The sequence below is a fragment of the Onychomys torridus genome, chromosome 2 (genome assembly GCF_903995425.1).
Source record: "Onychomys torridus chromosome 2, mOncTor1.1, whole genome shotgun sequence".
In the NCBI taxonomy this organism is placed as follows: Eukaryota; Metazoa; Chordata; class Mammalia; order Rodentia; family Cricetidae; genus Onychomys; species Onychomys torridus.
Genome location: NC_050444.1, coordinates 78,496,261 through 78,521,725, shown reverse-complemented (window position 1 = coordinate 78,521,725; position 25,465 = coordinate 78,496,261). Strand labels below are relative to the sequence as shown.

General features: G+C 41.9%; 1 protein-coding gene across 1 annotated transcript in view; it reads left to right on the top strand.

Annotated features, from left to right (window-relative positions):
* The window catches only part of Svep1 (sushi, von Willebrand factor type A, EGF and pentraxin domain containing 1), a 180,365-nt gene that overhangs the window by 56,888 nt on the left and 98,012 nt on the right, over positions 1-25,465 (top strand). Inside the window, exons 4-8 of the mRNA XM_036180091.1 lie at positions 3,907-4,065; positions 5,011-5,190; positions 12,690-12,869; positions 17,341-17,535; positions 19,520-19,638. Coding sequence (XP_036035984.1) covers positions 3,907-4,065; positions 5,011-5,190; positions 12,690-12,869; positions 17,341-17,535; positions 19,520-19,638 — 833 coding nt within the window. The remainder of the gene's footprint in view (positions 1-3,906; positions 4,066-5,010; positions 5,191-12,689; positions 12,870-17,340; positions 17,536-19,519; positions 19,639-25,465) is intronic.

Here is a 25,465-nt window from a genome sequence, read left to right as displayed (position 1 = left end):
ACACACACACACACACACACACACGGTTGGGAAATGATGAGCTAGGAAGCTGATTCAAAAATCAAAATTTAAGAATGGTGGATGGGGAAATGGCTCAGTCACGAAGAGCACTGGCTGCTCTTCCAGAAGATCTGCGTTTGATTCCCAAAACCTAAATGTCAGCTCACAGCTGTCTGTCACTCCAGTTCTGGGGTATCCAATTCCCTCTTCTAGACTCCAGGAGCATCAGGTATACACACAGTGTGCATACATGCATAGGTAAAATACCTACATATGAAAATAAAATAAAAAACAGTAATATTTGACTCCTTTGTTTGAAGGAGAGAGAGATAGCATGAGAGAGAGGGGGGAAGGGAGGGAGGGGGAGAGGAGGGAGGGAGGGGAGAGAATATTTGTGTACATAGTCGTGTATACGTGAAGTGTATATGTAGTGCCAATGGAGGCCAGAGGTTGGTGTCTGGTGCCCCCCTTTACTGTTTGCTCTCTATATTTTTTTCCTTTGAACTTGGAGCCCCCTGATTCAGCGAGCCTGGCTGACCAGCAAACTCCAGTGACCTGCCTGTCTCCACACACCCCAGCACGGGGATTACAGATGTGTACTTCTGTGTTTGGATATTTTGTACACAGATGATTAACAGTGTGAACTCTGGTCCTCAGGCTCACACAGGAAGCACTTGACTGAGGCCCCATCTCCCCAGCTTGGGAATTATACTTCTATGGCTACTGTGTAATTGGTTGGATGTGCTTTAAGAACTTAACAAAGCCTTTTCTCTGTGAACATTTGCATCATCATCAATGCTGTACAATAATCAATAGTGTCTAGTGTACATTCTTGGTTATATTCAGTTGGAACACGTTTAGAAACAAACTCATTAAAGAGAACACGCCCTCTGAGACTTACAGTGAATTCCCTCAGTTTACCCTATAGAAACATTACAAGTTTTTCCTGGCTCAAGAGAAACCCCTTTCCTTATACACACCTATCCGAAGGAGGGGCTGACATCGTTTGGGATGTTGCTAAGTTAAAAGGTAGCCATTCACTTTCACTTCATTCTGAGCAACAAATCGTTTCCCTGTGACTGTCGGCCACATACATTTCTTCCTCGGGAAACGCGCACTTCTTCATTACTTTTTTGGCACACTCATGTCTGTCTTGTGTTTTTACGAGTCCCACCCCCGTTCTTACTTTTTTCTCCTCCCTTCTCCCCATCTCTGCAGGGACTTGTTATGTAGCCCAGGGTAGCCGCAAACTCGCCATCTTTCTATCTCAGCCTCCTCAGTGCCAGGATTGAAGGTGTCACAGCACCAGGATGTTCTTCACATGGCGTTATTTCTCCTTGAGATGGTAATTTGTTTCCTTCACCAGGACACTCTGAAGCTTTTTTACATATGTTTTAACAGCATGCTGTTTTCAAACTGTAAGTCTGACATATTTCAGGGTTCGATCTTATCCACGGGGTTAAATTAACTGCCTGTTGTGATAACTAATCTGTTTGGCTTTGCCTCTGCCTCCTTCATTTGTGGACTTTGGTATTTCAGTCTTCCTTGTTATTTCTTCTCTCTCTTTTTGGTTCCCATTGTTCAGATTTTCTTTGTATTTTTCTCTCTGCTGGCACACATTCTTTCCCCATTCATAGTTACACAAGTCTTTTTATGAACAAATTGGATTCTGCCTTTTCTTTCCATTTTGTCGTGTTGGTATATATGGAATGGGCTGCTTTCTTCCTCTTATCTGCCTGTTTCTCTCATCTCTTAAATCTTTCTTCTTTATATTATGCAGAATCATTTTCTCTCTTATCATGTATTTTCTTGAGAAAAAGGTGTTTTACTTGATATTTGTTTCAATTTTCACAATTATTTTAGTGTGATACTAGAATGTTACTACATGTTCCAAAAGTAGTTTCTCATTCTCAAACAGTTTAGTTAACACTATTTTCCACAATTTTGTGTTCTTGATTTTGATTTCATTCTTAGCCAATGAAATACATCTTTTTTTTTTTTTCTAAAGTCACGCATATCACCCATGTGCATGCTCAGTGACTTCCTTCGTTCTTGCCCAGTGTTACGACTATTTGGATTCATAATATCCTTTTACTTAACTATCTTCCTTGTACACAGCTATGTACCTTAATCCACGCTGCTTTTCTTTCCTGGCATTTGCTGTTTTGCACTGGAGAACTGATGGACCTGCTCGATCCTCACCACTGTCTTCTTGATTTTTCTCATAAACTTGTATATTTCCTTCCTGGCAGGGGTGACTGTTGTTAATTTCACTTGGATATTGCTGTGCACCTTCCAAGTCTCAGCCTTGACATTGTGCAATGACTATGGCTCTGCCTGCTCAGCTCTGTTGTCCTGCATTTCTGTGGCTTCTGTCAGTTGCCCCCAGTGGCAAGGTACATTCTGCAATTGTACTTTATTGCTCTCGTGTATGACTGCCTTCATCTCCATCACTTCCTCCTGCAAACCCCAGCTTCCCTTCAAAGGAGACCTTGTTGTCTTGCACTAACCTGAGGTTCCCAATCCTCAGCATTGGGCTGAAGATATGTCTGGTATAATGTGTAATTCAACAGCACTCACTACTCACTAACAAAATGCTTTGAAGTGATAGTCCCTTCTCTTATGTCGAACTGTTTTTCACTGGCCAAGAGCAGTATTAGTATTTTTCAATGTCTCCCTCATTTTTAAGGTCTTAAGTGGATTCAGAGCTAGAATTTTCTAACATGTGCCACAGGAGCTGGATGGCCTTTTTTTAATGAGATGAGTTTTAGAGCCGTAGCTGTTTTCCTATTAGCTGCATTATATTATGATTCTTACTTTTAATGTGATTACTTCATGCTTTTAGCTTGGAAATACATGCTCCTTGGTTGTGGTTTTTCTCCATAATCAAACCCACCTCATGGCTGTGCTTCAACTAATTGCTCAGCTGAGTGCTGCCAAGTCTGCTTTGTTATTAAATGTCTTATTCTCGAGCTGTTTTACAGATGGGCAACCCCAAAGGGCTGAAGCTACAAATTCAAAGTCACGCACTGTCAGTACAGAGGGGTGACTAAAGCAAGGTCAGTTAGGTTCCGCTTTTCATCGTTTCTCCCTGAGAGCCTGGAGAAGAGGGATCTTTCATTACTCTTTCTTCAAAAGACCTTTCCCATCAGTTGCGTTCTTCACTCCAGCCCTTCATCCTCTCCTCATCCCTTGTCAAGGGCTTCCAACAGAAATGATGAAGTGCTTTTGCACATCTGCACCGAGGGACATGGGGACCTTGGAGTGGAGGTGGAGTGGCTGTACAGAACGGGGAAGACAAACGCTGATTTCCTGTGTGCTATGATTTGCTTAATCTATTGAGTGTCATTGATTGCGTGGAGTCCCTTAACATACACTGCTATTTATTGCGTTTTTGTTTTGTTTTGTTTTGTTTTCAAAAGTCAACTCAGGCATGGCGTAATGTCATATTTTAATGACAGAAACTGGTTGTGGGCTAAAGAGGCTTTCATACCCTGCACATAACAAACAAAATATGTCAGCCTTTAGGGGGTTTTGTAGCTGCTTTTGGAGCTGAAGAGATGGTTCAGTGTTTAAGAGCATTAGCTGTTCTTCCAAAGGACCTGAGTTTGACTCCCAGCATCCACATGGCAACCGACAGCTATCTATAACTCTGGATCCAGAGGATCTGATGTCCTCTTTTGGCCTCTGTGGATACTGCATACACATGGTGCACATACAAATCTACAGGCAAAACACACACATAAAATAAAAACACAATAAATATTTTTAAGAGTTTCTTTTTTGCTTGACTTATATAATAATTATTTCTATGTAGAATCTCCATCCCATTGTTTTCAACATTTTTCTAAGTTCCTATGGAAATTCCACATAAATGGACTTCTCTGGTTGCTTGTCTTCCCACAGCTTGCCCATCGGGGACATATAAGCCTGAAGCTTCTCCAGGAGGAATCAGCACGTGCATCCCATGTCCTGATGAAAACCACACCTCCCCACCTGGAAGCACATCCCCTGAAGACTGTGTGTGCAGAGAGGGGTACCGCACATTTGGTCAGACCTGTCAGGGTAAGCCACTCATTGTGAACAAACAGGAAATAGAAAGCTGACCTTGAGCTCTGTAATACAAAGAGTGATGGTTACACCAAACTCATTTAGGATGGTCTTTAACTTCCCTGTCTTTGGCCACACTGCAGTGGGGGTGGGGTGGGTCATTTGCTTGTATTACATAGCATTTATTAGCACTCACATAGGCATCCTGTTCCGGAGAAAGGATCTGAGATCGTAGAAGTAATGTGATTGCAGAAAGCATGGATTAGCACTTAGAAATGAAGAATGCTACAACTTCAGCAATGAATTTGAACAGCAAATAAACTTGTCTTGGCCCTGGTAGTGCTCAAATTCATTCTTTAAAAAAGTTTGTTTTCTAAATATTTTCCATCATGCCAAAAGTAGAAAATATTAACATAGCATATAATGCATGATAAAAGCTGTATCTTTTTCCTGAATGCTGGGATTAAAGATGTATACTACCACACTTGGCTTTTTATTTCTTCATTATTTTATTCTACCTTAATTAAGAAAGAAAATATCTAATGATCTGTGAAAGCCAAGAACTAGGGACATAGATTGGTGGTAGAGCATATGCTTAGCACACATGAGGTCCCGGGGTCCAGCACCAGAGCTGGGGGAGAAAGCCTAGGAAAGCTTACATTTATGTACACCAGTATCAAAATAAAGCCCTTTGAAGTTTGAAGCGTTCAGCCTACGTTATATTTTGATTAGTAATAAATACCTACAGGGAATCATATGTAGGGGTTCTTCTTCCAAACACACTTAGAAATCAGATAGGTCAAATGGGAGAGCTGTGGGGAATTAAGATCTGTAAGTATAGAAGTGTACATGGAGACAGACAGACAGACCATAGACACAGGACATGCCTTGTTAAATAAACTGAAACAACAGAGTTCCATGACAAAACCTGACTGTGCTCTTTGCTTTTCTCTCCATCAGTTGTCCACTGTCCTGCTCTGAAGCCTCCGGAAAATGGTTTTTTCATACAAAACACTTGTAGAAACCACTTCAATGCAGCCTGCGGTGTCCGATGTCGCCCTGGATTTGACCTCGTGGGAAGCAGCATTCATTTGTGTCAGCCCAATGGTTTGTGGTCTGGGACAGAGAGCTTCTGCAGAGGTATGCAGTCTGGCCAGGTTATGTCCTTTCTTGGTTGTCTTGCCCGACTTTCATAATTTAGAGTCTAATGGGCCAGTCAGTCATTTGCTCAGATGCCTGAGAAAATGAAAACTGGAGGAAGGTTGAGAACTGCTCAGTCTGACTGACCTCATCATTGCAAACAACACCATTCATATTCCTTTGATAAACAAGCAAAGAAAAGGTCCCTGTAGCGCAATGGTTCTCAACCTTCCTAATGCCACTACCCCTTAATACAATTCCTCATGTTGTGGTGACCCCCCCAAAGCATAAAATTATTTTCATTGCTGCTTCATAACTATAATGTGCTACTGTTATGAATTGTAATGTAAATATAAATATCTGATATGCAGGATATCTGATTTGTGACTCCAAAGGGGTCGTGACCCACAGGTTGAGAACTGCTGGTCTAGAGGTAAACAGACAGGTTACTCCAACTTCAATAGTCAAGATGGGGTAACAAGAATATCAGGACCAGTGGCAAGTTTGGGAATCATCAGAGTGAGGGCTAAATTCCTACCATAAGACAGGGCTTGAGTCGTGCCATAATCCTTCAATGGGAGCATCTCAACTCAAATGTCTCCATCTCTAAAAAGTGGAGAATTTATTATGGAGAGATTCCAAGGAGCCAAGTCAAGCTGGTGAGAAAGGGACAGCAGTGGGAGTCAAGGCTTCCACACCAAAGACAGAGCAGTGTGTCAGATCACCCCATTTGGCCGTCTCCATTACCTGAGCTCCTAGTTCTTACAGCTGCATAGCCCTGACCTCCAGAGGCCTCACAAGGCAGGCAGGAGGAGGTTTTCCAAGGAAAGAGAAGAGCAAATCAAGGACTTGAGGACTTCCCTCCGACTGCCTGGCCCCCAAAGCTACTCTGTCTAGAGTATTAGAGTTGGGACATAGGTATATGTAAAAATTAGTAATTGTTTTTTCTGGAGTTCAGACTTATTTGGAAATCTTGGTAGATTGATTTGTTACTAAAACTGGCAGCCTTACTCTGTCCATTGTCAACACCCTTTGCTGAGGACTTAACTTCAAGACTTCATAATTTCACTCAGATCACTGGGTAAAGGGTGCTGTCTCCAGGGAACCTCAGTGCTTCTATACCCATAGGGGATGCTCACTGAGTTGCATTTCAAGAGCATTTTAACATTCCACAGACATCCATTGTCTGTATTTATTAGCCACTAAAACTGAAGCCAGTAGTAAATAGGAAACGATGCCAATCTGATCTTTATCATGTAGCCTGCCAGAAGTCAAGAACAAACCATGGCCAGTGAGTTGGACAAAAATGGCCGACAGGGAAGCCTGAAAAACTGAACAGTGGAGTCGCCAAGGCAATGGCAGCAATCAAGGAAGAGTAGGATGCCAAAACTGAGGGGAACCCTAAGAGTAATGAGAATCCTCAGAGCAGGGGGAGGAAATCACAACTACTTATACTTCAAGGCCAAATTAATAAGCTGGAAAATGTAGCCTGAGGAAGCCCCTTGAAAGCAGAGGATAATTTCGAAGATAACAGAACTCTGAAAAACATGAGGCGACAGGAGAGCAGACACTAGACGTGTCCCTCTTGTGTTAGGAATTCAGAGAGTGACTGGAGTTGTGGAGTAATGGTAACAGAAGGTCAAAGAATATAACCCCACGGTGAAATCTTGAAAATAAATATGCACAACCAAAGCCTTTAAATCTAGTTTACCATCAGTTAGTGAATGCCAGAAGAAAATATTAAAAACAGATCGATGTCTGGAAATAATCTTAGTGACATTTCTCAACACCCCAGAAAAACACAAAATAGCATTGGCTTCCTAGTTACAAATAGCATTACCTCCAAAGAGGCTCCGACTAGCCTGAGGCTGTTTACTGGGCATTCAAAATGTCTGGAGAATTTATTTCTAGGATTCTGAGAGAAAAGACTTAGAATATTGATTTCCAGTCTCAAGCCACTGTTGATGTGTGAAGGCAAAGGATGGACGTTTTCTGTTAAGCAGTAAAACCCACACATCCTTACTAAAATAATTGTTTTGACCACATCTGAAACAATTCCCTTGAAATCACCAAATGAGGTTACCCGTTCTGTGTTTTCACTCATTCCTTCAAACAGTGGACAGTAAAGAAGACGGACATTTTAAATTTCTACACCTGACTTTACAAAGGAGAAAAGTGGAGTGGACAGTCTGCTGTCCCTTCAGAGAAAGGTCTTGACTTTGCCTCCCTGCCTTCCATAATCTAAACCCAAACGTTCTGTCCTGAACAAAACAGCTGTAAAAGTCCATAGTACCTCTCTGAAAGCTGTTCCTTTGCAAGCCCTGTATTATGCCTTTTATCTTCATCCACATAAGCCCTCATCTCTTGTCAGGCTCTTCAGTCTGAGAGATGTGGGCCTGGACTGTTTGCTGCAGTCTTCCATCCAGCCCTTATGCTGTGACAGGGTCACTCAGGGAAGCATTGTGCTACTGGGTTAGGACCTTGTTTTGGAGGCCAAACCCTGCACAATTTTGGAAGGAAACTGAAAACAGACAGCCCAGAAGAGCATCTGAGGGTCCCTCATGAGTCAATTGAGGCCTGTAGAGTTTTCAAAGTGGAAACCACCAGACACATTCAGATACAATCTGGGGAGACTTCGAGCCTTGTCTTCTGTGTAGCTATGACCCTGTGGCTCTACAGCGGGAAGTGGACACTGGCCACCATTGGTCACCAGGATCATCAGTGAGGATGTGGAGGAGAGTAGAGACACATTGGAAGGCTCTGGGTCTCCCTGCATTTGTCCATCACTGAATCCGACTACAGTGACCCCTGCCACACTTCTGCTTCCCAAAGCAAGAGCAGGCTTCTCTTCTGAGCAAGTCTGACTTGAGACCACCATGGGGATTCTGGCCAACGTATTTCTTTGTTGACCAACCTGTTACAATACAGGATACCACAGCCATCCGCATTGTTGATTAGCTGCTTGACTGCTAATACAGCACTGTTAATATAGACTTAATATAGAATATTTTCCCCCTCAATATCCTGCATTATAACTCTGGCAAATGAAATTTCAGTTTGATGCATATTGATATTCAGAGATGCATATTGATAAATATACATTGCATGTTAAACATATAAGCAGAGACCTGAATGGATCACCCATTAATGTTTGTTCTCCTTTATGTGCTCCAATTGCTATTCTAATATAGGCATAATAACATTAATTACAAGAGGGAAGATTTGACAAGACTATGGATTATATGATGCTTTTTATTGGGGGCCACCAACCAGCTCCCAATTCATGACATGGAGACTTAATATTAGTTATGAATGCTTATCTTATGCTCATTTCTTGCTGGCTCTTATAACTTCATATGTTTCTCTTCATCTCCATTTTGCCTTGGGGCTTTTAACCTTTTCTTTCTGTATGTCCTACCTTTCCTGCTTCTCAGGTCTGGCTGCCTGGTGGTTGCCTGTTAATCTAGAGCAAGGGGAAGCTCCCTCTTCTTCTCCCTCATTCTCTCCTCCTTTTTCTCTCTCCAGCCTAGGTTCCTCCTCCTACTTATTCTCTCTGCCTGACAGTGCCACACACTGTTTGGGTTTATTAGACCAATCAGATGCCTTGGGCAAGCAAGACAAAACAAATACAACATATCTTTACATAATTAAATAAATGCAGCACAAACAATTGTGATACATCTTTACATCATTAACAAAAGGCAGTAGAAACAAATGTAACACACCTTTACATAGTTAAAGTAAATATTCTGAGACATAAACAAATGTCTTTGTCCTGTAAAATAATATGCCACAACAATGGATTGTCCTAAAATCCCTCAGCTTCACCACCAAAGCTACTACCTGGCTCACCTTGAAGTAGAGTTGTCCTGAATGAAGACTGGGTCCTGTCTTTACCGTATTATCAATGCCTTCTGGATTTACTTGAGATCCAATACAACAAAACATATACTTCGTCATCAACTCTAAAATGTATTTTTTCTTATTTTTGTGTCTGTAAAACTGGACTGCACCTTAGAACCAGCAGCAGTAAACAGCTTCATGGGCATGAGTGAGGCTTTAGTAGTGGCTCATAAACAAGGGTGTATGTGGGACTCTGAGATGCTTCCATTGGGCAAGGCTGGCTTCTGTTTCTGGGGGTCAGTACAGTGAAGTAGTGTAGCACGAATCTTAGGTCTTATTAATAAAAACAAACCAGAGCCAGCTATTGAGGTGAACACTGAAAGATCAGAGAAGCAGAACAAGCCACAGCCACCTCACCTTGCCAGTTCCTCAGCTGATCCTGTGTCCTCAGACTGGAAGTCTCTGGATCTCAGCTGAACTGTGCTGCTAGAAGCCTAAAAGCTTAACCAGCTTTAGTTCCTGGTCCTCACACCTTACATACCTTTCTGCTTCCTGCCATCACTTCCTGGGATTAAAGGCAAGTGTCACCATGCCTGGCTGTTTCCAGTGTGGCTTTGAACTCACAGAGATCCAATTGGATCTCTGCCTTTGGAATGCTAGGATTAAAGGTGTATGTGTCACCATTTTCTGGCCTCTATGCCTGTCTAGTGACTGTTCTGTTCTCTGACCTCCAATACGTTTATTAGGGTACACAATATAACCACAAAGTAGTTTACAGGTATAGCTTAAAGGACAGAGAATAATTTTAATTATATCATAGTTTTAATAAAAAAAACTAAGACTGAGTCAGGAAAGAATGACTAGTGGAAATTAGATCCTAGATTCCTTGTATTTTATGTGTTTTATGCTACACTGTCAATATTATGTCATGTTGAATGATGACTGACAGGCTTCATTCCTGTATCTCTTAGTGGAGCACTTATTCCCCTTCATAAAGCACTGACAGTCATTTCTAATTTTCTTTGAACTATGTGCTTCATTCTAAGCCACTAGTCTTAAGTGATGCCCTGATAACAACTAACTAAAACCCAGCAGCACAGTCAATGAACTCCTGGGATACTAGTGTTTCTCCTGAGAAACAGTTTTAACAGCAAGATGCCTGGATTTAACATCAGATTTGCTCTATTTCCAGTAATAGACAGAATCACAATTTGGAGATTGACAAGAAACATATATCTGAAAAAATCCAATTCATGTTTAAGATGAAACCCACAGCTCATTTGTAGGTCTGTCATTGTCTATATATAGATTGTTCTCTTTTGCAGGACTCAGTTCCTGCCTTTATTATTCAGTTTTACTCATCTTTTTCTAACTTATTAGCTGTTGTATAATCTATCCAAAATAATTGTATACATTATGGAGTAGAATAATTCAATGTGTGTATACAATGTGAAATGTTCAAATTAGGGTAGGTTGCTGTTTTCTTAATCAACCATATTTGGAATTCTTTGACACAAATATAAATTGAGAAACAAAATAGTTGTAAGTTTAATCTGTAATTAAATATGTACCTATGAAGAATGGTAGTCAATACTCACTCTTGAATGAAGTGTATAAAGTGTTTAAGAAATGGCTGTGTTTGCTTTGTTTTCCCTGTGGAGCAATGAACATTTATTAAAGCCAACATTTGAGAACCAATACACTTTGCATCTGTGACACCAACTCTAATGTGCTATGAGTACCCTTGAGAGTGTTACAAATCCATTTCATCTTAGCTCTGGAAAGCTCTGATTTGTTTTTGAGATTTTTTTTTTTTTATAGCTGAAGCTAAAAGTAATTGTCTGATACTATTTTCCATTTTATATATCTCAATCATAGGAATTTATCTCACTTACCTTTTAAGACAACCCAGCAGTCGACATGACACTGTGCATGATGGACACATTCAATAACAGTCCTGTGTGGCAGGCAGAATATTTTGATAAGTATTTTATTAATAGTTGACTTCAGCCCAAATTGTCCCACAGATAGCAGAGGACATGGTTTCATATTTATCCTCTCATTTAATTCTTGAATTTCCTCTATGGAGTAATAAATCTGAAATTTCTATTTAATTCACTTAATATTTATGCTCTGCCAACTGATGTCATTTGAATGAGTTCCCACACAATAAAGTCCACCAGGACTTCAGTAGAACGCTCGCTTGAGGGTTTTGCATGAACTTTCCTTACTTTTCTTTTAAAGTTTTCAAAATCAACAAATACACATTCTTGCGATAAAAAGCTTGCTCATGCATGAAAGTACATTCGGAGTCCTCACCATATTCTTGATCTCCAAACACTGTGCTGAAGATTCTTTCGGGATTACTATACACGCTTCTGGCCTTCAGAGCTGCCCAGTGCTGTCTGCCGTCAAACGGAGCTTAGCTCCGCCCTAGGGTCTTTTTGTCTGTTTGTTATTCAGTGTCTTTCCCAGGGGAACTGGTAAAGGGAACAAATGGTTGCTACTTAGAAAGAATTTGACATGTGCACAGCTCCTGGTATCCAAGCTCTAATTATCAATACCTTGAGGTTTAAGGTTTTTCTCTTGTCTAAGAGGAAGACAGTGTAGATATTTCAAAGCTGGTGGAGGAACTCCGCTGTCACCAGAGACTAGGGTTTTTTTAGTGTTTCTACACTGTCATCTTAAAGTGCGGTACTTTTCCTACAGTGCTGGTAAACATGCAACAGTTTGCTGGCATAGTCTTACACATGCCTCTATCTGGGAAGAAAAGAAGAGGAAAAAGAAAAAGTCAGGAAAGTGCTCCATGGGTAGGAGAGTCGACAGCTGTATCTCATCGGCTCTCATCAACACCGGTGAAGTTGGGAGACTATGACTGGGCACGTTATGATGCAGTTCTGCTGGGGAAAATGACCTATTGGGTGGGTGTGGTGGTTTGAATGAAAATGGCCCTCATAGCCTTATAGGGACTGGCCCCACTACGAGGAGTGTTCTTGTTGGAGCAGGTGAGGCCTTGTTGGAGGAAGTATGTCATTGGGGGTGGGCCTTGAAGTTTTAAATGCTCAAGCCAGGCCCAGTGTCACTCTCTTCCTGCTGCCTGCCAATCCAGATGTAGAACTCTCAGGTATCTGCAGTACCATGTCTGCCTGCATGCCACCATGCTTCTTACCATGATGATATTGGGCTGAAGCTCTGAGCCTGTAAACTAGCCTCAATTAAATGTTTTCCTTTATAAGAGTTGCCATGGTCAGCCAGGCGAAATAGCTCAGTTAGGAGAGCTTTAGACTGAAGAGTTGCCATGGTCATGGTGTCTCTTCATGGCAATAAAACCCAAATTAAGTCAGTGGGCAATTCACAGACTCTGCCACAGCAGCTGGAAACAAGCTATTTTGTCATATAGCTGTCATCATGAATTCAGAGGTAGACTCCACACACAGTTTAGATTCCCTACCCATGGGCTACAGACTGTGTATTGTAGCAGTGCAAGTAGGTTGTAAGAATCCCACATTTAAAAAACAAAATGAGCATGTGTTATTTATCTCTCCACACTTTAAGAACAGGCAATTGTCTTGTTTATAACACAAAGCCATTATAAAAGTAACAATTTCCACTTCTGTCTGTATTTAGTAAAATGCGATTGTTGACATTTTCTATAGTGAGAACATGCCCTCATCTCCGCCAGCCCAAACATGGCCACATCAGCTGCTCCACTGCGGAAATGTCCTACAACACCGTGTGTTTGGTCACCTGTAATGAAGGATACAGATTAGAAGGAAGCGCTAAGCTCACCTGCCAAGGGAACACCCAGTGGGATGGTGCAGAACCCCGGTGTGTGGGTAAGTGGCCGGAAAGTGTGAGGTCTGAGCATTTGTTGGGGATTCTGCAAAGACCTGGAATTGAACACATGCTCCTGATGCCTAGGAATAAACCCGTACATATGCATACGTGTGGTGCTGTAGATGCTTTGCCAAGCACATTGTGAAGTCACTCTAATCCATCTAGCCTTTTCCACCTTTGTCCTTTCAAACACATCTTCATCAGAACTGTAAGACACTGATGTCTCAGGGTTGGAGAGATGGCTTAGTGGCTAAGAGCACTGACTGCTCTTCAGGTGACCCTGGTTCAATTCCCAGCACCACATGGAAGCTTACGACAGTCTGTAATTCCAGCTCCAGGGTATCCGAGCCCTCTTCTGGCGTCTGCAGGCATGCACATAGTGCATACACAAGCATGCAGACACAAAGCTCATACGTATAAAATAATGTCCACCATAGACCTGCAACCACCATGTAGAAACAAAACAGTTTTATGGAAACTGGGGAAAAAAGAAGGATGTGTGATCATTCATTATTATTCAGTATCAGCCTTAAGAGTGAATCACAAGACTAGAGATACTGATATTCAGCCTCACTGTGATTGGTGGATTACTAAAACATAAAGTTAATCTACCCAAAATACTGAGAGTCCATCTGAGTCATAAGAACAGCAAGTAAGCAGCTTGTACTCATCCTGTGACAACTGGGGCAGATGGTGAAAGTCACATTCACAAGACTGGTTCAAGTGTGCTGGGGTGGGTAGCTCAGTCAGATGCTTACCTAGCACGTGGGTCCAGGGTTCAACTCCCTGCACCTTATAAAGATCAACATTGTGGCACACACCTAGAATCCTGCAAACTTGGGAAGCAGGCAGGAGAATTAGAAGTTCAAGGTTGGTGTGGGACAGAGAAAAACCAATATTTTTCTTTAAAACAGGTTGATTATAAATGCGATCTCTTTCTAAAGAAGAAAAGGGGATATGATATATATATATATATATATATATATATATATATATATATATATATATATATATAATAGGATGAAAGGGTAGATTAAGGAAGAAACTTACTTCTAAAGAGTAACAACTTGTTTAAAATGTTTTACATTGGTATAGATTTTAGTCTATTGATACAAACTTAGTTAATTTTGTTATACTGTGTGTATATTTCTACTCCTGTTTAAGGTATTATGTTTGTATAGCTCATTTAAAATTGTAATGGATAATTAAAAATAGATTAATAATTAATCATCTGTGATAATCATACTCACAGCCAGGTTAGTTAAGTCTTCTAGATATACATAGACATATTTCAGACAGATAGGTAATCTTCAAATACTTCAAAGACCTACAGAATATGGCATTTAAAATACTTTTAAAATTCAGACTTTCTGGACAGTGAGACATGTCTGCTCCTGGCAGCACCAATTTACTTCAGAGAGGAGGATGGGCATTAAAGACACTTCATATCTTATCTTCACCTTTACAAAAATAGCCATTTGGGCAAGAAACTGTTCTTGCCTGGACTGCTTGATCGACTAGACATGCAGGACCCATAGAAAGGTGACCACTAAACTTTGCTTGACAAAACGGTCCTTCAGTTTCCTGCTTCGCAGAGGAAACTGCCAGATATTCTACAGGACACTGAGAGAAGTGATCGAGAGACTCTAGCCCTGTGGGCTGAAGACAGATGCCCCAACTTTACAAAGGAACATTAGGTGACTGTCCAGGCTGCCAGCTGTCTCTGTCTACCCTGCAAGACTCCCGAAAGTTGCTTGCATCCTTCTCCCGGTTCTCAGGTAATATTATATCCTTCTGAGGTCTTTGATGTGGTTGAAGACTAGATAGTTATAATTTTCTCAGTTATGATAAAAGGTAAGTTAGATATAAAACCTTAAACTCAACAATATAAGATAGATAGGATATCTTCTTTAATAACGTAACTATAATTATTGCTTGATAATTGTTTTGTTATATGTAATTGTACTATATAAAAGTTAAAACCTTCCTTTAAAAAAAAAAAGAAAAGGGGAAGTGCTGTGGATATCGCTCTGTGTAAATAAAGTTCTGATTGGCCAGTGGCCAGGCAGGAAGTATAGGCGGGACAAGAGAGAAGAGAATTCTGGGAAGTAGAAGGCTGGAGAGAGACATCGCCAGCTGCCGCCATGAAAAGGAACATGTAAAGACACTGGTAAGCCACAAGCCATGTGGCAAAGTATAGACTAACAGAAATGGGTTAATTTAAGATAGAAGAAGCAGATAACAAGAAGCCTGCCACAGCCATACAGTTTGTAAACAATGTAAGTTTCTGTGTGCTTTCTTGGTTGGGTCTGAGCGACTGTGGGCCTGGCGGGTAAGAGAGATTTGTCCTGACTGGGCCAGGCAGGAAAACTCTAACTACACAAGGTCATCCTTGATTATATAGCAAATTCAAGAACTACCTAGGACATTTGAGTCAAAACAAATAAACATCCCAAAATAGCTACATGAAATACGTAAGAAAAAATTTAAGCAAATGAGTGAAACTTGTATTAAACAAACTAGAAGAATCTTCTGAAAAGCAAAAGGGGCGTCTTAAGATCAGACATAATTTTATCAAAATGTTGTTTTCTCCAAATATATATGCATACATAAAACGCAGCCTCATTCCATAGCCTAAATGGAAATTTTCTTTTGTTCTTCCTTTTTAAATTAGAGAGTGGTTCCAAGGTTTTTCTAGAAGATTGTACAGTCTAAGATATGCTTGAAAAAGAAGAGCAACAGGAAAAGAGGACAGAAGCTGCAACCAGTGGCCTCTTAGAATCTCTGCTACAATAAATTAATACACACACTTGTATTCATTCACACATGAAGTCCCAGACTGGATTTACCACTTCCGTCTACAGTCTACTTAATCTACCTGCTATTTTCTGTCCATGCTAAAGAAAGGATGAAGGGTCAAAGCCCCAGTTAAAACACAGTTGTCCACGGAGGTTAAGATTTTTCTAAAATATACTCACTTAAAGACAGAACCCCCTGTTGGCAGAAGGGTGGGTGAGCCAGCCCCAATATTATGAACATGGAAGAGCTGTCCCCATTACTCATCTGTCATGTGATGGGATGGGCAGGGAAGAAATGCCCACCCCCATCAATGCCCAAAGCGGGTAGAAGAGCTGGCACTGGGGTCATAAGAGTGGGAGAGCTGTCCCTGCCCCTCATCAGAAGCAGCACTCAGGAAAGTAGCCCCTACACCTCACCTAGGCAACACAGTAGAGCTGGCTCTAAAGGTGTAGGTGTGGGAGAAACAACCCTGAGGACATGAAATCCAGAGAACTGGCCCTGCCTCTTGCTCATCACTACAAGGGGTGAACTAGCCAGGGCAATGCTGGAGAGCTCACCCTGGTGGTGAGGGGAAAGCTGGCAGGCTGACCAACCCTGCAACTACCCAAGCCCAGAACCAGGGCTATGAGTTGGCCCACCCCAACATCCACTCAATCTGTAATCTGTTGGAGCATGGGGTTGGGGGTCAGGTTGTACTATGGATCCAGGGCTGCAGGATCTCTATGACACAAGAAAGCAACAGGATGTCCAGGAAGGATCCCAATGAGGGCCCAATGTTGATGGTGGATAGTGTAACAGAGACCAGGGGCCTTGAACCAGACTCTTTGTTTTGAACACCTGCATCTAAAAATATATGGATAAAGGGGTTTACTGAGTGACTCACTGTGTCACACTGCAGCTTCCATGATGAGAATTTCCCTTTCTTCCTTTTTTTCCCTTTTTTCTCTTCAATTTTATTTTGCTTTTTGGGGGCCGGGTAGAATGGGGAGGCATGATGTAAAAGACACAAAGAATAAATAAAAAAGAAAGTTAAAAAAAATACAGAACCCAAAAGCTGATAAAATAAAATCAGTTGCTGAATACATCACTGAATCCATAAAAGATGGAGCCCAATTTATAGTTCAAATGAATAAATAATATTATCAACAATGAACGAAGCTTCCTGAAGCAGATGATAAAAGTCACAATCAGCAAAATGCCAGAAATTTTCCATGTTTTGATACAATGGCAAAATAACAAAAGATGGTCGGGGGATACAGCTCAGTTGGTAGAATGCTTGCCTACCCTGTAGGAAGTCTGGGGATTGATCCCACATAAGACCAGGTGGTTGCAGTTCATGTCTTCTGTCCCAATGCTTAGGAAGTGAAAACAGGAAGATAAGAAGTTCAAGGTCATTCTTGACTGCATGGCAAATTTGAGACCAGCCTGGACTACATGAAGCCCTGTCTCAAAAAGAAAGCAAAACACAAACAAATTAAATAAGAGATAACCAAAGAGATAGCTCTACACTTTTTAAAATGCATTCTAGTTGCAGTATTACACACAATCATTTAGTGGTGGGGCATGTCAGTCTAAGGTAGCACAGTCATATTTGAGGGTGAGGTAAAGGGACTCTGTGTCCTTTCTATTTTGTAGGGATGCAAATAATGTGCTGTTATTTCTCTGAAACAGAACGCCATTGTGCCACCTTCCAGAAGCCCAAAGGGGTCCTCATATCTCCACCTAGCTGTGGCAAGCAGCCAGCCAAGCCTGGGATGATCTGCCAGCTAAGCTGCCGCCAAGGATACGTTTTATCTGGGGTCAGAGAAGTGAGATGTGCCACATCTGGGAAGTGGAATGCCAAAGTTCAGACAGCTGTGTGCAAAGGTAGGTGCCTGCATGGGGCAGGAGAAAAACCAAATTCCTGGTTAATGGCATGTTAGTGTTGGGTAGGGATGCCCCTCTGATAAAATGGAAGGTTAAACACCATGTAAGAACTAGGAAGGTTTCTGGTTCAAAAGGTGAATTTATAAAAATCCAGCTGGGAGAGAATGACAGAGGAAATAGGAAACTGAAGATGATGTTAGTGCTGAGATCAGCTGAGAGTTTCCATCAGGAGATGGAAATCTGTTGTCTACTGCATATAAAGTAGACGAGCCTGAACTGGCTTCAAGGACTAAGACACTTTGAAGATTGCATCTTGTGACATTATCATTTGCCCCACAGCAAGAGCAACCTGTGGTAGAAATAAAAAATAAGAAAGAATCCTAAGAAATAAAAATAGTGTAGAGATAGAGTCCTCCAAAATAGAAATGTGTGTGTGTGTGTGTGTGTGTGTGTGTGTGTGTGTGTGTGTGTGTCTTCCAGAAGATAAGGGAAAAGTATAAAAATAAGGACTGGAGTGGATATTGTTGAAATATCACTAATGTGAAGTATCAAACTGAGAACTCCTTTGAAATAAACAAGTAATAAGAAACCTGAATATCTCAACTGGTCAACCCAAAGAGACTGAGGTTGAGAGATGTGAATGAGATCAAGGAACACTACACCTATGTCATGAAGAGAAGCAGAAGCTGAGGGAAAGGGTGAATTTTCTTTCCATCTTTCCTCCTATAGAAAAGTTTCCCTGAAATGTCTGGTGGGTCTTTAGCCCCAAACAGCCCTTGAGCCTTGGGCTAACAAGCCTCCTCTGTGGGAAATGTCTAAGTTGCAGAGTGAATGAGGAAAACTTTCCCCAGAGAAAGAGAAACTGTACCCCAAGAACATGAGTCTGATTCACGTTTCAGAAAGAAAAGCAACCATGCCTCAGGAGATGGGAAGAAGTAAATATAAACGAATTTCACATCCAGCTAAACTATGGGCTAACTATGAATAAAAACTGCAATACCTTTTTTTTTTTTCAGATTACCAGCGTGCAGTTATGCACTTCACAGGGAAAAATATAAACGGAATAGAATTCCAGAGAAGCAATGAAATGAGACACAGTATAGGCAATTCATATATATCTATCTGGGAAATTAGCAGCTCTCATCTAACATGGTTTAGAAATAAAAGACATATTCTAACCCATAACAAGAATTTGACTGTATAATGTCAGCAGACTGAACTCAGCATGCAGCATTTGTAGTGTGTGAAGCTTTTCCACTGTGGAAAGAGTCATTAGCTTTAATTTGCTGTTTGTTTGATGGTGCAGTCTAGGACTGCTAATTAATTCTGATTGATAGCCCCATTTTTAAATGCAGTTCCTATCCCAGTCAGCTTTCATTTTCTCCCATTTACTTTTCTGTTTCATTAAAAAATATTGATCAGGTTCCTACTGTATGCCAGGCACTAAATAAAACAGCAGGGTGAGAAATACTCTCTTCCTCCAAATGAAAGGGGGAGAAACTTCTGTTTCACAGTGGCATGCTGGGTTTCTGGTCGGGAAGAGGAGAGGCTCTGAGGACTCTGGGAGTGAGCGTGCCAAGTGCCGTGGGAGAGCCAGGGCATCTTTTGAGTAGAACGAAGGGAGCTGCAGCTGCTCCTGAGGTGTCGGGGAAGAGGGCGTTAAGGCAGGCCAAGGAAAGAACCCGGGCAAAGGCCCAAGCACGGGGCCGACTGTGGAGTTCCGTGGGCTAACAGCAATCCCATGTGGAGTGTGAGTTCCCAACAGTGGAATGTGAATGTAGGCTCCATGGCTGAGTCAGTTCAGGAAGGGGTTCCTAAGCCACACAAGATATGCAAAGTAGTTGTGTGGTCCTAATCAATTAAAAATTGATAAATTGTTAAAATTATAATGTATTCATATAACCAGATTCTTATTACCTAAAAAAAAATAATTTAGAAGTACATACCAGGGTGTTTAATTGAGTTGTGTTTTTGGGGGGGTCAGATGTGGAGGCCCCACAAATCAGCTGTCCAAATGACATTGAGGCTAAGACTGGAGAACAGCAAGACTCTGCTAACATCACCTGGCAAGTCCCAACAGCTAAAGACAACTCTGGTGAAAAGGTAAGGTTGGCATAAACATTCCCATCCCTTCTGAATGGATTCTAAATAAAGCTACACACGCGTGCAATGTGGAAATTTTACTATACCCTAATGAAATGCAGTACTGTTTGTCTATTTCATTCTAAATATTAGTGCCTCATCAAGAGAGCAACCAGCATTGAGTTTTTAAATAGAAACATCAGATAAAAATTGGACAGAAACTTCATTTCATGAGCTTGTGGTATTGTTCTTTTCACTAAGACCCATCATTGATAATTCTTCAGTCCTTGAGTAGTTCTGAAAAATCTAAGAAAAGAAATGTGGAATCAGCCTTGATTCCTAGTCATGAACATATTTTTTAAGTGAGGGACCCCAAAGGATGGCAGATTGGCCAAGCTGAAGGATGGGCTGTCAGCATTTCTTAGTGTTCCTAAATCCAGCCTTCCTCGGTATTTTACCCTTCTATGTGCTCTCACTGGTTACAAATGATCAACCATCAGCTGCTAGGAAGAGCTTCATTGAGGAATTAGGAATGCAGTTTCCTATTACAGCTACACTGTGTCCAGATTTGTGCAGATATCGGACAACAGCGTTTTGCTTTCACAGCTGCATATAAATATGTGTAAGCTCTTCCAAGCAGGATACATTGGGGTGGGAAGCAAAACAATTATAATTGTTCAGATAATTGTGTTGAGTATATTTATATTCAAAGTAGCTTTTAAAATTCTGACGTAGGACTAAACGTAAGGAGGTGTCCTCAGGCATGACGGGACACCTTTCTGTTAAACATACAAATATGCACCATCTTCAACAATATTAAGCGGAAAGGGGTGCATTTTAGCATCTGATGAAACATTGCACCTGTGTGTATACAGATGCAGAAATCATATATCCATTGGTCTCTGAGAAAAGTCAGCACGGCCAGCATCAACAGGAAGCAGGAAGCATATCCTCCTTCCTGCTTGCTCTTAGGCAGGGTCTCAAAGGCTGTACCAATACATCACTATCTTTTGTTCCCCATTGCCAAGAGAGTCAAGAATGAGTTCTTCAATGTTACCTCGGTTTTTCGCAGCAACATCTTGCACTCTTATAATCAACTCATACAGTTGAGTATAAATCACTTCCAGTGCCTGACTCTTGACTCCCAATCCAGTCATTGTCACTCTGTCAGATAATTCGACTTCTACAACAAAAGCTAGCTGGAAGACTATGAAGAATTTCCTGTGCTAGCACACATCCAGGGATGTGTGGTCCTTTTAGGAAAGTTCTGTGTGTAGGAGAAAGTGGATCCAGGGAAGCAGGGCGTTGCACAAAAAGCAATGCCTGTCCTGGTTCATAGGATCTTGTGCTGCCCATAGGCACTGGAGATGAAATATACTGCCGAGGAATCTGTGGTTTGTTAGGTCAACCCTCGTGTTCAGAAATTCGAACATTGCAAAAAAGCCTCTAAGGAGACTCGTCGGCAGTAAGATGGCACGGTGGACATTTAGTCTCAATGTTGTCATCTTCCAGACCGTGTCTGGTGACACCAAAGTGGGGTGAGTGCATTTAGCCTGGATGAGTCAGGATAATCTTCTAATTTGATGGTTCTTAATTCAGTCACATCTCCTAAATACCTTTTGCCATGTAAAGTAACTTCACAAGTTCCAGAGGGCATACGGATGTCTTCTGGGGAATGTTCTGAGTCTATCACATGGAGAAGAACTCAAATGTGCCTAAAAGAATAGAAACAGAAGGACCCACTTGCGGAAGGAGAAGTTGGATACACAAGGAAAAGCTATTGTGTGTGGCCTGTGGTCAGAAAATGGTCAGACTCAAAGCACAGTTGGAGAGGTCTGCCAGAGACAGAGAGATGCTGGAAGTTGGAGGAGAGAGGAGGAGAGCGCCGGCCAGAGAAATACAATAGGGTGACTGGACAGTATACAGGGCTGGTGTGAGATTGGCGATCATTAGCAAGGTCAACCTGCACAGTTATGTTAATACCTTCCGAAGCAGCAGGACTTGGGGGGACAGACGCAAGGGGCAGGGGAGGTGGCTTTTCTGCGGCAACATAGAACAGTGAAAAGAGAGAGAGGCAAGGCAGTTCCAGAACTTACAGTAATCACGCACAGCAAGACACGAACTCAAGGCAGGTAAAGATGGAACAAACAAGGCTTCTGTGAGGACCCTTTCTAGACTGTTGCCTTTCTCTTTGGTTAGGATGGTCTTTTAAAGGGAGGTTTACTGGTGGGGAAAAATGATGCTAAATTACAGATACAATGTGATCAAGACTATAGTTGTATGCCTCAACTTGAACAAACTCAACTGGGACAGATACCAATAGAAAATAACTGGTTTTCCCCAGTCACAGGCTTGGTTATTTGGAATATAACCACAACTTCTTTCTGTAATTAAAATCCACTTTCAAGGATTAAAAAGAAGAATCTCACTATCTAAATAAGAATTTGAATTTTATATGCACTTCAAAGCTTTATCCTGCTATTGCCCAGCGCTGACCCAAGGGACTGGAAAGTCAGCTCTGTGGATGCCTTTTTATTTATTCTCTACCTCCTACCCCTGCTTGGGCTGCCCTAGAGCCAGAGTTGGTACAATCAGCAGAATCATGTCCACCCCAACAATGCCATTGTCCTCCAGCACAAGCGATGCTTCATTATACAGCAAAGAGATTCTACAGGCCTTGTTAGACAATGGAGTTGGAGGTAGGAAGACTCCCTTTTACTGTCTAAGAGAGCCCTGCTTGATTACCACGTCCCAGAAGAAAGAAGCCAGTTCTGAGAGAGATGTTCTGATGAAAGCAGATCTACAAGATGTGCAGTGAGAAGGGCTCTGTCAGCTTCACTGGCTTTAGAAGCTAGAGGAAGCCTCCATTCTGGAAGTCCATTCTGGAAGCCTCGACGATAGAAAAGCAAAGAAGCAGATTCAGCTCTGCTGATACCTTGATTTCAACCTTGTATGAGCCATTAGCATCTTGACCCTTGAGAATGTGGTGATAAGTGTGTGCTGTCTGAAGCTGCTGAGTTTGCAGCACTGTGTCGTAGCAATAGACAACAGTTGAGCAAGGAGTGATTTTGAAGACAGGTTCGCTTTTCCATTTGGCTAATGCTGCTGTCATCTCAATGTCTCTGAGATACTCAGAGAAATTAGCATGCACTTACTGCCTCCTTCATCCCTCCCATACATAGATTCTGCCCTCGCTCTGCACATACAGTTCCTGAACATGGCACTGTGCTCTCCCAGAATGTCTTCTGCCCAGTCAGCTGCCCAGAACGGCTCAATCAGTGTTCTGTTCCCCTTAGCCTTCCATGACTTCACCTTGCCAAAATAGGAGCCAAGGCTAACTCGTGATTAGCATCTGTATCAGTTACTTTTCTACTGCTGATAAAGCACCATGATTTAAAAGCAATTTGTGGGAGAAAATAGCTTATCTGGGGCTTATTATTCCAGAGGGCTAAGAACACATTATGGTGGGGAGGCATGGCAATATGCTGCAGGTATGACAGAAGCTGATTGGCCACATCCTCAACCACAAACAGGAAGGAGAGAATGACTCAGAAGGAGGGTCAGGCTATGGACTCTCAAAGCCCACCCCTTGTGATGTACTTCCTCCAGAAAGTCTACCACCTCCCCAAATAGCACCTGGGGATCAAGTGTTCAAATCTCTGAGCTTATGGGAACATTTTCCTTCTAACCACCACCACATCCTTCCTCCCTCACTGCTCACATTGCTCAGCCAAGCCTCCTGCCTGCAACATTCACCAGAGGAAGAGCAGGCACCTGTCCACATTCATGTATGTCCCTAAACTCCAAGAGATGGTGGTCAGTCTCACCAAACACACACCACATTAGAGAGAATATATGGGTTTCTACTGCCCAGCAAGCTTCCATCTATCAGTGGAGAATCATGTAGGTGGAATTTTCTGTCCTGCCAGCAACTCCCAAATACTCAGCAGCTGCTTCCCAAGTAATTGACTTGGGGGCTTAATATTACTTATAAATGCTTGGCTGATAGCTCAGGCTTATTACTAGCTAGCTCTTGCATCTTAAATTAGCCCATTTCTATTAATCTACATATCTCCACATGTCTGAGAAGTTACCAGTCTGCTGGCATGTTGCTCCTTGGGTGCCTGGCTGGTGTCTCTCAGACTCTGTCCTCCTGTATCACTGCTTGGATTTCCTGCCTGCCTCTATCCTGCCTGGCCATAGGCCAAAGCAGCTTTATTTATTAACCAATGGGAGTAACACATAGTCACAGCGTACAAAAAGACATCCCACATCAGAATTCCATACAGCTCAGTCTGCACTACTAGGGTATTCTGGGATATTGTCTGAAGCAACCACTTCATTTGAGGCAGACACTCTCCCTATGGACAAAACCAGAAGTTTTCAGAACTCTACTCCTGTTTCCACAGAATCTCTCTGCTTCTGTGAGCTGGTGGGAGTGCTGGGATCTGTTTGGCAACTTGAGAAGCAGCCTCCTGCCAATTTGTCTGTCCACAGGGGCTCTCTTGGAGAACATGACATTATCTGGACTCTGTAGTCCTCTGTTCTGGGACTTTAGCTACAATTGTAGACAGGGGAAATATACAATCTGTTAAATAACATTCTTAAAATACTTAGAAACCCATAATTATTTAATTCCCAACAGGGAAAAGTATAAAATTACTGGTTGAGTCTCTCATAAGCAAAATAATCAAATGTATTAGTTGATCTTTTTTAGCCATTTTAGTTGGTATATAATGTGCAAGTCTATTCTAATTCATTATTGGTTAATTATTAGTTTTTCACATTATGTATATTCTCTTCCCAAAATTATAACTTTTCATGTTTGTTTCATAGCCACAGTTATAAGCCTTTTTTAAAATGAGTCCACAATCATGAGGTTGTGGGGTTTGCAGCTAGTCCTTTAATAACAGGGGACCAGGACTTTTCTTATTTGTGAGGGGTTTAAGATGTATCTTTTGCTTGGTGTGTTTAAAATTCTTTCCTTCAGAAAAGTGTGTGCGTGTGTGCATGTGCATTTGTGTGTGTGTGTGTGTGTGTGTGTGTGTGTGTGTGTGTGTGTGTGTGCAGTGAGCTTATAAGACTTTCACATGTCCCAGAGCTCTCTTATTCCAGAATGGCATTTAATGATAAAAAGAATTCGGTAGGAGGTGCTACGCCTCCACTTCTAGATGGCCTTTTCTCCTGAGTCTTGTGGACATGTTTCACTATGCACGAAATTGTCTAAGGTTTTCTTAGATACTGGTTGCTCTGTCTTGACTTTCGCCCCGTACATCAAGAGTCCTGTTCATAATATCTGCAGCCACACCTTCAGTTTCTTCAGCTCAGGGTTTTCTTCCGTGTTTTTAGAGTATTTGCCTCCTCTAGCCATTCTGTTTTCTTTTTCAAGAATGTCCTGACTTGTTCTGGGGAGATGTGAACATTAACATCTATTTACCCCCAAATAGGGCAACGATGAGAGACAATGCTACCAGGATAGCTTGGTGAATGAGTTCATTGGGTTTCAATGACTCACAGGCAGCTCTGTGGCCAGAAAGCCTCCCCCAGCCTGACTGACCATTCACAAAATCTGCCTTCCTAGAGGTCACTGGCCAGCATGCAGCTGTCTCCACTGCAGCATGTTCACCCCAGGAATTGTTGTTTTGCTTTATGACTTACTGGGTTCAATCAGCTCCCCTCACCCACTTGTGGGTCTGGGTGTTGAGGGATCCATTGGAGCATGGGCAGCTCACCAGTGACTATAGCACTGAAGACAATGAGTCCCTGTCTCCTAGCAACCCTCAAATGGCATTCACTCCCATGGGAGGGCCATTCCTATAAGCCCCTCCCAGACCTATGACTGAATGCT